The 13,945-nt window shown below is 39.1% G+C and overlaps 1 protein-coding gene across 1 annotated transcript; it reads left to right on the top strand.

Annotated features, from left to right (window-relative positions):
- The first annotated feature begins 7,923 nt into the window (after positions 1-7,923).
- LOC138613274 (proteasome subunit alpha type-6) lies at positions 7,924-13,945 on the top strand. The gene is made up of 7 exons (XM_069686908.1): positions 7,924-8,071; positions 9,036-9,130; positions 9,670-9,751; positions 11,193-11,348; positions 11,480-11,658; positions 11,845-11,939; positions 13,752-13,945. Exons 1-7 carry the CDS (start codon positions 7,996-7,998, stop codon positions 13,807-13,809), a joined length of 741 nt encoding a protein of 246 aa, XP_069543009.1. The 5' UTR covers positions 7,924-7,995; the 3' UTR covers positions 13,810-13,945.

Here is a 13,945-nt window from a genome sequence, read left to right as displayed (position 1 = left end):
ATGAAGCTCAATATGTTAAAGTCACATAAATGACATATTAGCTTACAAGAATAGGCTGGATGCTAATGCTAAACAACAATATAGCTACTACAGTAGTAAGGGTTGGAACAATTCAATTTTAATAATGCTAGTCATAAACAGAATATCTACTTTAGCTTTGCTAACGTTAGCTTGTATTTGCGATTCCTAGCTACCTTAAAACAGTTCTTCCAGTTACAACGTTAGCAAAGCTAGCTTGCCTTTTCGTGGACAGTCATAAAAAGGCAAGACTGTTTCTGTTGTTTGTTAGAAAATTGAGCTAATGTAACCTTTAGGACACCATGCACCATGTTGGCGACTCAGCCATCTGGTGAACACAGCTGTTTTTGTGCACATACATGGAATTTGACAAGAGCAAAGGAGCCTCAATGTACCCCCAAGAGACCAGAGCAACTTGTTGATGTTTAATAGGACAACAGTTTGCTAAAATGTTAGCCATATCTACTAGACTTAAGGTTATTATATGTCAATGTTGCTTTGAAACTTGTTTTGCTGAACTCAAATGAATCTGTTAATAGAGCTTTAATCTACTTCAGTAACGTGTGCAGCATTGCTGACAAATGTATTGTAGAAGGTTATTGAATGAATTAACAAATAAAATTGGTTTCTGTCTGGATGTTTTTAGCCTTAGCCTTAGCCTTAGCTTTAGCGCTAACTTCTTGTTCTCTTTCAATAAAATGAAACACATAGCTTAAAGCCTGAGGGCGAGGAGTAAAGTTGCACATGCTGTCAGTGCGTGAGTAAAACCCTGCATGTCTGGTTTACACACTGCTATCAAATGATGGGCATTAAAGGTACACATAATGAGACAGCTCGGCATGAGGCGTACCTGCCTGTCGAGGCTGATACAGTGAGCAGGGTATGAGGTACGGCTGACAAAGCCTACCAGTAGAACCTGATAGTTAAGGCCTGTCTGAATACGCCTGCTGGGGAGCACGGAGAGACCTTCTGCAGGGTTCTCTGCCTCAAAAGACGGAGAGATTTCGAAAAAGAAGAAGAGGTTTTGGGTTTCCTGCTGCCCTGTGGCACAGAGTGAGATGTGTTTACTTCCTCAAGCGGAAGACTTGCACAACGTTAGGGTTGTTTTTCTTGATTGAAGCCCCCATTTAAATTTTTCGTACTTTGATCATTGTGTGTTTAACATGCCTCCATTTTATGTCTATGCCCTCCTTCCTTTTTAAATTTGCATATAACAGGCCTTGTTCTGCTTACAGAACGCAAGTTAATCTATCTACCAGACAGGATAGTTTTGTGGTTATATTCAGCAACAAGAGGGAGTATGTGGGAGTAAGCTGGCTCTGTAAAACACCTATTGATCTTGCCCACCACTCTGACATCCCACTATGTGGGTTTCTTTGCATAAATTTACATTCATATGACATTACAGACTGTGTACAGACAGGGAGTGCTGATAATTTGAATTAAAAGATCTGTACGTCTGTGTGTAAATTTTGTGTTGTGTCTATCTCTGGGATGTCATATGCAGGTTATTTAAGGCTATTTTCATGTGACATTTAAAGAAGGACATGTGGGTTAAAACCACGGATATCCCCTCCCCTTACATGCCGGCTCTATTGTTACTGTAGACACCTGTTTTTGTATTGCTCACTCCGGTCTGAGCCAGCTCTTACTCGCCGTTCATACAGTCAATAGGTAGACTCATTTTACTGGAAAAAAGGTGAGATAATGGGATACGTGAGGTCAACACTTTCATCAAACTTTAAGGTCAACTTTTGATTACCATCATGGTTGTCTTACATGTGGGACTTTGCGGCGTGAATAGAACAGTACTGGGATTTTTCACTGATTTTGAAATCCCTGGACAGCAGCCACAAGCGCGCATGTGATAGTGTTTGCAACTTTCCATAAAAGTCAACATCTGTCCATGACAAAAAGCAGAAAAGGCAGATGTCAAAGCATATGTAGTAACAATCATCGTGACTTCTGCAAATGGCAGGCTGCTTGCATTCAGCCTTTTCCTTTGGCCTTTAGTAAACTGCAAAGTCAACACACCACATGTTCACTTTTCCAGCTGAATCTCAACTAAATTGAATGCTGTGTATATTTCAACCGACTGTAAAGCACTATAATGAATCAACTATTGTCACGACTCCAGCATTCCCCAGTTTTATCTGGTATGTTTTTCCCCACCACAACACCAACGTCCGCGCTAACCCCTCTCCTGTGAATTCCCACCACCTGAACTGTCCACCTGCCTCCCACTTCCCTCATCAGCCTTGTGGTGTATACAGGCCCATTTCTACATGTGAACTTTTATCTGAACCTTCCCCTCTTTTAGTCATACTTCTAGGTTTAACTTTGTCATTCTATGATCCTAACCACATTACATAAACACTTACGCCATGCTGTGGAAAAGTCACAAGACGGGTCCAGCCACATGGCCCACAACACCAAACCCACTGGTTTAGATGATAAAGCACCATGAATGGCTCTAGTATTCCAACATTGCCAGTAAATATAAAGTGTTTTATGTTAAAGAGCTTTTGTTGGGCTTGATACAAAGCGGTGAAATCACCAGAGTTATTACAACTTGCAGTTAAGAAGAAAGTTGTTTTAACTTGAAGCCTGGTAACAAACTGGAGCTGTGGTTTTTAAGAGAAGTGTGCTGGAAGAGGGGTCTTGTAAGGGATGTTAATAATTTGCATCTTGGGAAATGTAGGATCCAAAAGTGTTTTTGGAGGTGGACCCTTTTTCAGGATCGCTCAGCCTCTGCTGCATCAATTAAAACCTCTTTGTTTATCTCTCACTTATCCCCCAATTATGGAATTGTAATACTATTTGCTGTAAAACCCCATTAAACAATTATATTTCTACAGTGTTTAACCACAGATTAAAGATATAATCTTAAAGATGAGGTAACACAATGGTGACTGAGCCTATGGCCCACTGATAAAAGCCTTTGCATTTGCAGTATTACAGACTGGGTGTCTGTGGCGAATTTTGCAGAAACAAATCACAAGCGGCGCCCAGTTAGTGACGCGTTTTCCATCACCCAGCAGTGGTTGGTCTGCCAGAGAGGGTAGGCAGAGCTAAGCAGCTGCTTTTCCGGTCACTGCAAATGTTGCGAGTAAACAGTAATCTACTATGGCTGAACAAACAAAGAAAAGATCAGTGACTACAGATACAATTTCAAAAATAAGTGAAAATGCAAAGAAAAAGAAACAAATTGGACGCTCAGATGAAGGCAAACAGTCAAAAAAGGAAAGCGACCGTCAACGAGGAAAATCAAGAGTCACAACCAGAGCCAACCGTGGACGTCACACATGCAACACTGTCTGGATATCCGGGAAGTGTGCTCCCGCAATTACCATTTATCGCCACAGGTGCCGCCAAAGAGAACAAAACTGAGATCTTCAAGATTATAACTTTAAGTACAAATGTAAGCACAGTTTACACCTTGTTAACATGGCCTCTTTCTAGATGGATTAACTCTATTGAAATCTGATCCACAGACATTGGCATTTACACCTTTTATAAATTAGTAGCAAGGCCAGGGGGCCTCTAACAAACATGACGCGTTCCGGGTCAAGATAAGCAATGCAATGGGTGGACATCATGTTGTTTTTAAACCACTTTTAGCTACTGCTACTTTTGACAGGTATCCTATGCGAGCAGAAAATAGAAATGAGTGGAGCTTGGTGCGTTTCTCTCTTCCTTTTCAGTCCTTAATAGGGCGGCACACGTTTTTCGATTCCAGCCCGAGTCCTTTGTTGCAACTAATCCCCTCTCTCTCAACCTCCTCCCTTCTCTTTCTCTGTCATTATGTAAGATAAAGCAAAAAATGCCCGCCCAAACAAACCATTGTGATCAAACTGTGAGACTGCTTAAACACCTTGTAATATCTGATCAATGCAAACAAATCCCCTGCAGATGTGGTGTGGACAACTGTAATCGCATTCTGAACTGCATTATGTATGCATTCATGTAGGCATGTCTGCACCCAGATAGGATATCCATATATAAAGAGATTGGCTGTTTATGCTAGTAAAGAGGCCCGAATGCCCACCGTAGACTTAAGTGAGGTGTAAAGTAGGGATATGGTGTTGATTCCCATTTGTTTTTTAATCTTTACACGAACATAAACTGCCGTTTTAAAGTGATTGTTTGGCTCCAGCTTGGACTTTCTTCATTTGTAGCGAGCATTGAAACTGCAGCAGTTATGTAAGAGCTGAGCTGTGTTTTACTTTCTGTTAGAAGTAAACTACACTAAGTTTTGTTTTCCCTATTCTCCATTGTCAGTAGATCTCAACACATCCAATATTTAGCTGGAGGAAAATCACTGCAGCGCTGGAGGGAATTCGACCATAAAAAGCAGAGATATAACCATAAAAGTACACAAGTGGAGTTCGGTTAAGTTAAGCCAAAAATACGAGCCAGCAGCAATATTTTCCTGGCAAGTAGATCAGTAAATAAAAAGTGTATTAAAGTAGAGCAGAACTGGCTGGCCTCTGACCAACTGATAAAAAGACCTGGATCCAGAGGGGCTAGGAGAAGACACAACATAAGCATGTGCTTTCCATTTTGTGTGTCTGGATGGTCTTGAAGCAGGTACAGTGAAGAAGATCAAAAATAAATAATTCTGGACAGATGATATCAAACAGGTGGGATTTTATTTTGAAAGTCTTGCATGTGTTCTGTGCTGCAGAGCAAAGCTTATCTCAGAACAACACTCATTGCATGTTGTACAAGCAGGATGGTTCAGTTCTAAACCCCCATGAACACTACACCACCTTTAACATGTATGCACTCTTTTGTCTCCATCACGCAGCCCGTCCTGAAAGACAGCATTCTCTTACGGGTTTTCCATTTCATACTTAAAGCATTTCCTTGAGCATTAATTTGGACACCACTAATTGCACCACTAATTCGCCCGAAGGCTACTGTGCAACCACCGGGGCGTTTGCGTGACAACCCACGAGACGATTTATAAGGAACAGCAAGCAAATTCTAAAGAAGGTGCGTGTTGTAAAAGGAAGCACGCAACATTGTTATCACACACATGCCGGTAGACTTATATGAGGTTTGCATCTTTCTGCATTCTTCCTCATGTAAGATAAACCGTTCCAAGAAGCTGCTCTCACCGTTCTAAGAAACTGTTTTCTTTGTGTGCGTTGTAAATGTGCTAAGTATTTTCTTTTTTTTAAGGAGTGCAAAAAAAAGTGGTTCTGGGCACTAGTTTGTACAGAAACCCGCATAAGAAAGACAGTTTTATAGACATGTATTTGGGAAATTTTAAATACTGGTATAAAAATGTCCCTGCTTACGGAAAGAAACAGAATGTGACAGAATGAGTCCAAACTACTAATGTTTCATTTTAATTTAGGAGGCTTTTCAGCCTCATCATACTAACATTTCCTTTATTGCCTCACATCTAAACTTCTGCGCTTGGAAAACATTAGCCAGAATGTGGCTTTGCAGATTAAAAAAAAGTGTTTTCATAGATGGTGGAGATCCCCCTGCTCTCCAGAATGCATGTCCCACGCCTCTGCTCTAAGGCTCGGGGGTGGGGGTCTTTTCATGGTTTCAAATGTGAATACAGTGCTGCAAATGCTCGGTACTGTATGAATGAGCCGGGCTTTTGTAGAGTAAGAACAGAAGCAGGGGGAGGGAAAGAGAGAGAGCGGAGGTGGGGAAGAGGACAGGAAAGGGGGAGGAAGGTGAGAGGTATCAGGGTTAGGGGGCTTTGCTGTCTAAGCTGTGAAAAATCAATTCAAAGAAGGTGCAAATGCAACATCATGTAGAAGCATCTTATTATACACATATAACATATTTTAAAGATTAAAATTGATGTAATCTATTTCTCAACTTGTGCACTAACATGAAGCATGCATTCTTTGCATTCATGATAACTGTATATTTTGGAGTTGCACAATCCATCCTGGACACTCATGTGTTTTTCTGAAGCGGCGATCTTTGTTGTTGTAGACAAGACTTTGAGCAATACTGGAATTTGCAGTCATTTTTAGATGATGATGAACTGATGTAAGAATACAGTATTGCATAAATTTTTTGTGATTAGGTCAGACCTGAACATCAGTATCTAAATAAAAATATTCCCTTGTCTGTCATCTGTGGTTGTGTCACAAGCCCTGTTTTAGAACAGGATATGGTCGACCAAAGACGGGAACTTTTTGCTATAAAATCATATGTCAAAGTTTGAACCCCTGATGCCAACCTCAGACTCACCTCCTGCTTATCACCGATCACGCTACCTCTCTGAGTATGAATGACTCACTATCTAAACGTGTCAGTGACTTATAAAGAGGAAGTAAACAGCCTGTATTCAGCTGCTTTAGACACCTGAGGACCTGGGGGAAAATCCATGATGACACATGCACATTTGAATTTTTTTGAAGGAACAGGGAAATGGGATCGTGATCTGTCTGTGAACAAGAGCTCGTGTTCTATTTTAAATTTCACTCTGCTTGTTATGTGATAGGAAAAATGTAAACCTGTGGTTTCAGAAGAGGGTCTGTTTTCACTGTGCTTCAGTATATTTAGCTTCTCTGTGCAGGTTATTAAGAGATTGTGTTGCAGTTAAAGCAGCAAGTAAACACAATACACACGTGTATTAGTAACAGCTTATGTATCATTAAATGTTGAATCTGACACTAACACGGTTAAAAGTAAAACAAAAAGGACAGTATTCACTAAAAGATTCACAAAGGCCTGTGGGCCTTTTCACAGCAACTTCTGAATTGTCATAGCTGGAAAAGATTGGGTGTAACTGATTACATTGATAACGGCATGCACATGTTCCAGTAAGCCATGACATGACTTTTTCATGAAAGGAACTGTTGGAGACACACCTGTGCAAATAATAAAAATGAATAATTTTTTTTTGGTGCTGTATGCAGGCTCACTGTAAAAATGTCCTGGCATAGTGGGACACTTGAGTATGGAGCCATCATAAGTGCTATTAGTAACACCTGGGCTTAAATGTACCATAAATATGTTAGTTGTTAGCTATGCAGTTTATATGATGTCAGTGCTCTTGTTGCTTACGAACAGGAACTGACAAGTCCTTGTTGTTTTTGTCCTTATTGTTCCTACAGACCCCAGTGCTGTACAAAATCCTAATAATTGCAAAATAAATGTTTTTCCTCTTTGATTAGTTTTTGCCTTATTTTCTAAATTATAACAGGGTGAATTCATTGAGGTGTATTGACTATATAAGTGAATTAGCCTTCTAAACTACAAAATGTTATCCACCAGCTCTGTCTCCTGGACCCCAGATCATTAATAGTCCAGTGTGAGGGCCTGAATGCCAGCAACAATTAATACTCTATTACTTGATGTTTGTTTGTGTGTCTGTACTATGGTTTTCTACCCCTTTTCTTTCAATTTTAATTTTATATATTCAAATGTATTTTTATATATTTAAATTTGGATTATAAACTACAAACTGTTCATATGATATCCAAAGTATGCATGGGCCTACTCAATGTCAAAATGTTCATTTCAGTTATATCTATCAGGTTTATTATATTAACAAAGCCTACTAATGCATTTAAGCGTCAATGCCATAGTTATGGTCTCTCAGTAGGCCTATAACTTATGATTATGTATTAAGAATTTAAACTTTAATCTGCAGGGTAGTTTATAAAAATGGCCATCATATAGTTTATTCAAAGCATACCTACTTCTTGAAGTGGAGGCATAATGCAGCATGAAATGGAAATACTCAAGAAAGTACAAGTACCTCAAACTAGTATAACAGCAAGTATAACACCAGAGGACATTAATTGTTGTATTAAAAAATAACATTTACACCAAGCGGTAGCGTTGTATCACCATGGAAACGAAGCAGGCCTCTCACACCGGAAGAAGTCCCGATTCCGTCAATTCAACTTCCGGGTGGAAATATTGTGCATGAAGTAAAATCTGCTTGCAAATTCATTTGGACGAACTTCTCGGCCAACATAACCTTGTAAAATGTCCCGAGGCTCCAGTGCAGGGTTTGATCGACACATCACCATCTTCTCTCCTGAAGGAAGACTCTATCAAGTCGGTTAGTGTGTGAATTTGTTCGGACAGAAGCCGGCTCACAGGCTGACTTGTTTGCTAGCTAGCTAAATGCTCTGTCATGGTTCGCGTAGCTGCGCTTCTGGGTGATGAATAACCCATGCCTAAAGCGAAAGTAGAATTATATTAAACCATGAAAGTTGTACTTGAGCTACGCCAGTGGTTATTTAATGTATACTTTAGCTGGGGCCCCAATTAACCAAAATAGCGTGACTCAAAGTGGCTAGCTGGCTAGCTAGTAGACGAGTTAGCACTGTTAGCATTGCCGTCAATCAAGCTGATTCATTGATAAAAGTGTAAACTTGCGATTGAGTCAAATGTTGCAGTGTTGTAAAGCTTGTTCAATGTTACTTTCTCTATAATTACTACACTTATCACAGTAAGTCAAGTCATAGAAATGTAATGTAATGTTTTCTAATACGGCTAAAGCTGTATGGACTTAAAGGGACAATCCACCCTAAAATATTACCCATGAACGTTGTCTCTTTAATTCAGTGTGGAGTTTTTTTCTATTTTAAAAGTGACCCAGTAGGTGTTAAACCTGAACTGCAAATGGACATCATTTTTTAATGGCATGTCATCAACAACAGACAACAGACCAATCTTGAAGTTCAACAAATCTCTTTAAATGTATTTTAATAAAGGGGGCATTCATTGCAGCTATAAACCCTACAAGTAGTTTGGATGCAACTTCCCAAACAAACATCTGTAAGCCCAATTGATCAATGATGTCATGTCAGCTGGCCAATCAGATGACACCTCATAACAGTTATTTACTTGTTGCTTCTGTCTTCCTACTGAGGGACACAGTTGTTGGTGTTTGCGCATATTGACTCTACTGTTTAAAATCACTGAATGCTGCTCTTGTTTTTTGCTACTTTCTAACATTCATTGATGCCCTCAGATGAACAAGAACACTAAAAGACACCCTCTTGTCTTTCTTTTTGCAGAATATGCTTTTAAGGCCATTAACCAAGGTGGACTTACATCAGTAGCAGTCAGGGGGAAAGACTGTGCAGTTGTTGTAACACAGAAAAAAGTACCGGTGAGTTGATACCAGATCAATGTTTTCACACTTTGAATGTGATCCTGCACTGATAACACTTGTTCCTGGCAACATCCATATGGACAGTTGGATATATTAACCATAAAGTTATAGTCTTTTTCTATGGCAACTCAACTTGGTTCGTGTATTTGCTAGTGAACAAATGTCCATAATTTCACTATTCATCTTAGTTTCTCTCTGCTACTGATGAATTGTGACACATTTGAGAGGTTTATTGTGGTATTTGAACCCAAAGTAAGATCTTAAGTTGTTAACTTTGTCTAACCAGCAGTCAAGATTGTTGTTTTCCTTTTATGTTTATCTGAGAAAAAAAAAAGCAATTGGTAAAGGTGGGCTCGACTATTCGAATGTTTACTGCCTCCTGTCCACACATATTATTTGTATATATATTTAATTCTGACCCTATTGTACCTATCAATATAAAGTGTCATGTTAATCTTTAGGATGCAGTAAAGGCATCAAAAGATGAGACCACTTTCCCGTGTGCTACAGATATTAATTCACTTTCTTTTAAACAGGACAAGCTTCTGGATGCCTGCACAGTCACCCACCTTTTCAGAATAACAGACAATATTGGATGCGTAATGTCTGGGATGACGGGTAAGACAAAGATTTGTCCATTTCAATGAGAAACATTGTACTTTTATTAAGATTAATGAAGTTAAAGCCAACAGTTAGCGTAGTCTATTATAAATCATTCAAGAGCAACTTGCAGGTTGGAGACCCCAGTGAATCAATGTGTAGGAAAATGATAAGTAATTATATTTTCAACAAAATATAGTAATTAATACACTACAGTGACTACTGGAGCTTTTTTTGTACGTTAGACAGTTACTTGTAGTGCCAGCGTTGGCTAGCGCTATCTAACGTTATGCTCACATCACAACATTGTAAAGTTTATCACAAACTAAAGGCTATAACAAACCATGAGCAGTACCAAGTGGGAGCGTTAATACTCAACCATGACAGTTACGGGCGAGTGTCAGCTTGTATCAGTTTTCTTATTGCCTTCTATAATGGTAAATCCCTACTACGTTTCACGGTGCTACAGCGGTGTGTGTAAGAGAGAGATAGAGAGGGAAATAGAGCGGTGACGGATACTTTGTTTGACAGGGGCATTTGTGTCACGTCCAGAAGTCCCGTCTCTTCACCTGCACAAAAACGCACGCAATTACGAAAGCTAGCTCTGTTCTTCTTCCTGTCAGGAAAACGGAGGGCTCTGTGTCTGGTGAAGTTAGATTTTTATGCAACTGGCACAAACGCAAAAATTAACCATCCTAAGACCTGGTGAAATAATGTCTACACAATACGATACGACTGCCACCTACTTCTGCACGTTGAACTAAGACAGAGTCCCTGTTGTGATGTAATGTGACCACTTTTTCCTCTGAATGTGCACCCTTGTTTTGTAAATCATATGAAATCACGAATTAACCTTTTCCACAGCCATTTTCAGACAAGATTTAGTACTAATGTAGTAAAAAAATGAACCTGCAAGTTGCTCTTTAAAGTTATTGTCAGATTTTATAAAAATGGTCAAGGGTTTTTTTTTTCTGTCTTTATTATTTTATTGACATTTTCAGCACAAAGCCTTTTTTCTTATGGGCTGTATATCTAGCAGCAGTCTCTTCCTATTTTTATCTTCACTTTCTAAAACTGGAAGCGTTTTTTTTTAACATTGCTCATCATAAACTTTCCACTTTCCTCTAAACAATGTTGGTTTCTCGTAGCTGGACGCGCAGTAATTTTTCTGTACATATAAACAAAACACCTGAGTGAAAACCAGAAAAGAACAAAATACTTCCTGTAAAAAGTCCGAGTGCTTTCAGTTAAGATTTGGAAAAAATGAAAGTTATAGCGTTACACTCGGGTCATCTCTGTACTACAGAGTCCCAGCATTTACTGTAGCTGACAGTTCCTCTTTCCTAACAACTGTTCATTTTGCCATGCAAGCAGCATACCAGTATGACTGACTGTTAAATGGTTGCTCTGAAAAAATCAGGCACTTTTCCCTCAATTCTCACTCTCTGTTGTCTTCCAGCTGACAGCAGGTCCCAAGTCCAGCGAGCTCGCTACGAGGCAGCCAACTGGCAGTACAAGTACGGTTATGAGATCCCAGTGGACATGCTGTGTAAGAGAATCGCTGACATCTCCCAAGTCTACACGCAGAACGCTGAGATGCGACCACTGGGCTGCTGTAAGAATAATTTAATCGTTTGTAATCAGTTAAAATGTCAGAATCATGAGTGTTGAGGTATCTTTTGCATTAAGAAAAAATCTATTCGGGTTAAACACTGTCACTCTCTTTGTCCACTCTGATGCCTGCAGGTATGATCGTGATCGGCATAGACGAGGAGTTAGGCCCTCAGGTGTACAAATGCGACCCTGCAGGCTATTACTGCGGCTTCAAGGCCACCGCCGCCGGAGTGAAGCAGACAGAAGCCACCAGCTTCCTGGAGAAGAAAGTGAAAAAGAAACTGGACTGGACCTTTGAACAAACTATTGAGGTACAAAATCTCTTTGGGCTCGCAGAGAGCAAGTTGATAAGGGAGGAACAGGGAAGTGAAAGTAACCTTACAGGTGGTTTCCAGCTTTGTGGTTAATTATTTTATAACCATCATTATGATGTCCCGTAAATAATCATTATATGATACAAAAGAAATATGACTAACACACTCTTATTTCCCTTTCAGACGGCAATCTCTTGTCTGTCAACCGTTCTCTCCATTGACTTCAAGCCCTCTGAGCTGGAGGTGGGCGTTGTCACAACGCAGGAGCCCAAGTTCAGGTAAAAGATCATTCAACTAAAACCTCTTATCTTTGTTCTTTAATGTATAACTTTAACCATCAGATGCTCATCGCTATTCACATTCTACATAGTATATGTAGAGGCCCTGAATAAAGAACTAACATGTCAGCTGATGACACTGTAGCTCATTTTCACTCTTATTTATCGGTGCTACGGCTGCAACTGCCCATTATTTTGGGCATTTTTTTCTTTTCCCTGCTTTAACACTCCATTGTTTTGTCTGTAAAATGTCTCTTAAACAGAGTAATTGCATGTTTTGATAAAAGACGCTATTAGAGTACATTAATAAATTCTTGGGAAATTCTACCTACAGTCCAAAGGTCCAGTTCCTTCATGTATGGCAAAGAAAAGCATTAAAGACTCCAATGTGAGAAGCTGGAAACTACGACGGAGTATTAGGGCCACATTAAAGAAAGGGAGAAAAATTGAGATTATGAGACAAAAGTTGTAGTATTACGAGAATAAAGTCGCAATATTACGAGAATAAAGTAGTAATACGAGAATAAAGTTGCAGTATTGCGCGAATAAAGCTGTAGTATTACAAGAATAAAGTCGTATTACGAGAATAAAGCTGTAGTATTACGAGATTAAAGTCGTATTACGAGAATAAAGTCGCATTACGAGAATAAAGTCGTATTACGAGAATAAAGTCGCAGCATTATGCAAATAAAGCTGTAGTATTACGAGAATAAAGTCGTATTACGAGAATAAAGTTGCAGCATTACGCAAATAAAGCTGTAGTATTACGAGAATAAAGTCGTATTACGAGAATAAAGTCGCATTACGAGAATAAAGTCGTATTACGAGAATAAAGCTGTAGTATTACGAGATTAAAGTCGTATTACGAGAATAAAGTTGCAGCATTACGCAAATAAAGCTGTAGTATTACGAGAATAAAGTCGTATTACGAGAATAAAGTTGCAGCATTACGCAAATAAAGCTGTAGTATTACGAGAATAAAGTCGTATTACGAGAATAAAGTCGCATTACGAGAATAAAGTCGTATTACGAGAATAAAGCTGTAGTATTACGAGATTAAAGTCGTATTACGAGAATAAAGTTGCAGCATTACGCAAATAAAGCTGTAGTATTACGAGATTAAAGTCGTATTACGAGAATAAAGCTGTAGTATTACGAGAATAAAGCTGTAGTATTACGAGATTAAAGTCATATTACGAGAATAAAGCTGTAGTATTACGAGAATAAAGCTGTAGTATTACGAGATTAAAGTCGTATTACGAGAATAAAGTCGTTTTACGAGAATAAAGTCGTAGTATTGCGAGAATAGAGTCGCAGTATTGCGAGAATAAAGCTGTAGTATTAAGAGAATAAAGCTGTACTATTACAGGAATAAAGTCGTTATTTTATTAGGATAAAGTCATAATTTTAGACTGTTAGGAACACCAGCACCACTTTGTCATTACTGTCAAGACTCTGAAAAGTGATTTCATTTGAAAACGACTCGTGATCTCAGTCTTCTGATATTACCCTTTAAAATAAGATACAGGCTAACCATAACCTAAAATGACATATGACTTTTTTTCTTGTAAAATTACAACTTTATTCTTGAAATATTCTGACTTTATTCTCAAAATCTTAGAGGACTTTTCCCCCTCAATGTAGCCCTAATACGCCATCATAGGAAATGGCTTGTGTTACAGATTTTTGCTTGGGGGGGAAAAACCTGAATTATCCCTCATTTTCAGTCAGTCTGTGAATCAATTTATTCATGAGTTTAATTTAGTAACATTTTTAAACATCGGACTTATCGACACTGTCTTGTCTCTCCAGGATTCTGACAGAGACTGAAGTGGACACTCACCTGATGTCCCTGGCAGAGCGAGACTGAGCGAGCAGAGACGCGTCACCTGTTGGAATAACTTAGAGCATGATGGGATATGCAGTTCCCAGAAGGAGACCGGTGTTATCTTTGTTTGCTGTACATTTACCCCCACTGTTTCATTCAACAATAAAAAAAAAAGTTT

The sequence above is a fragment of the Semicossyphus pulcher genome, unplaced genomic scaffold (assembly GCF_022749685.1).
Source record: "Semicossyphus pulcher isolate SPU_LCO1_2020_fin unplaced genomic scaffold, fSemPul1.0.p SCAF_11, whole genome shotgun sequence".
NCBI lineage: Eukaryota > Metazoa > Chordata > Actinopteri > Labriformes > Labridae > Semicossyphus > Semicossyphus pulcher.
This window is presented reverse-complemented; position numbering and strand designations above follow the sequence as displayed.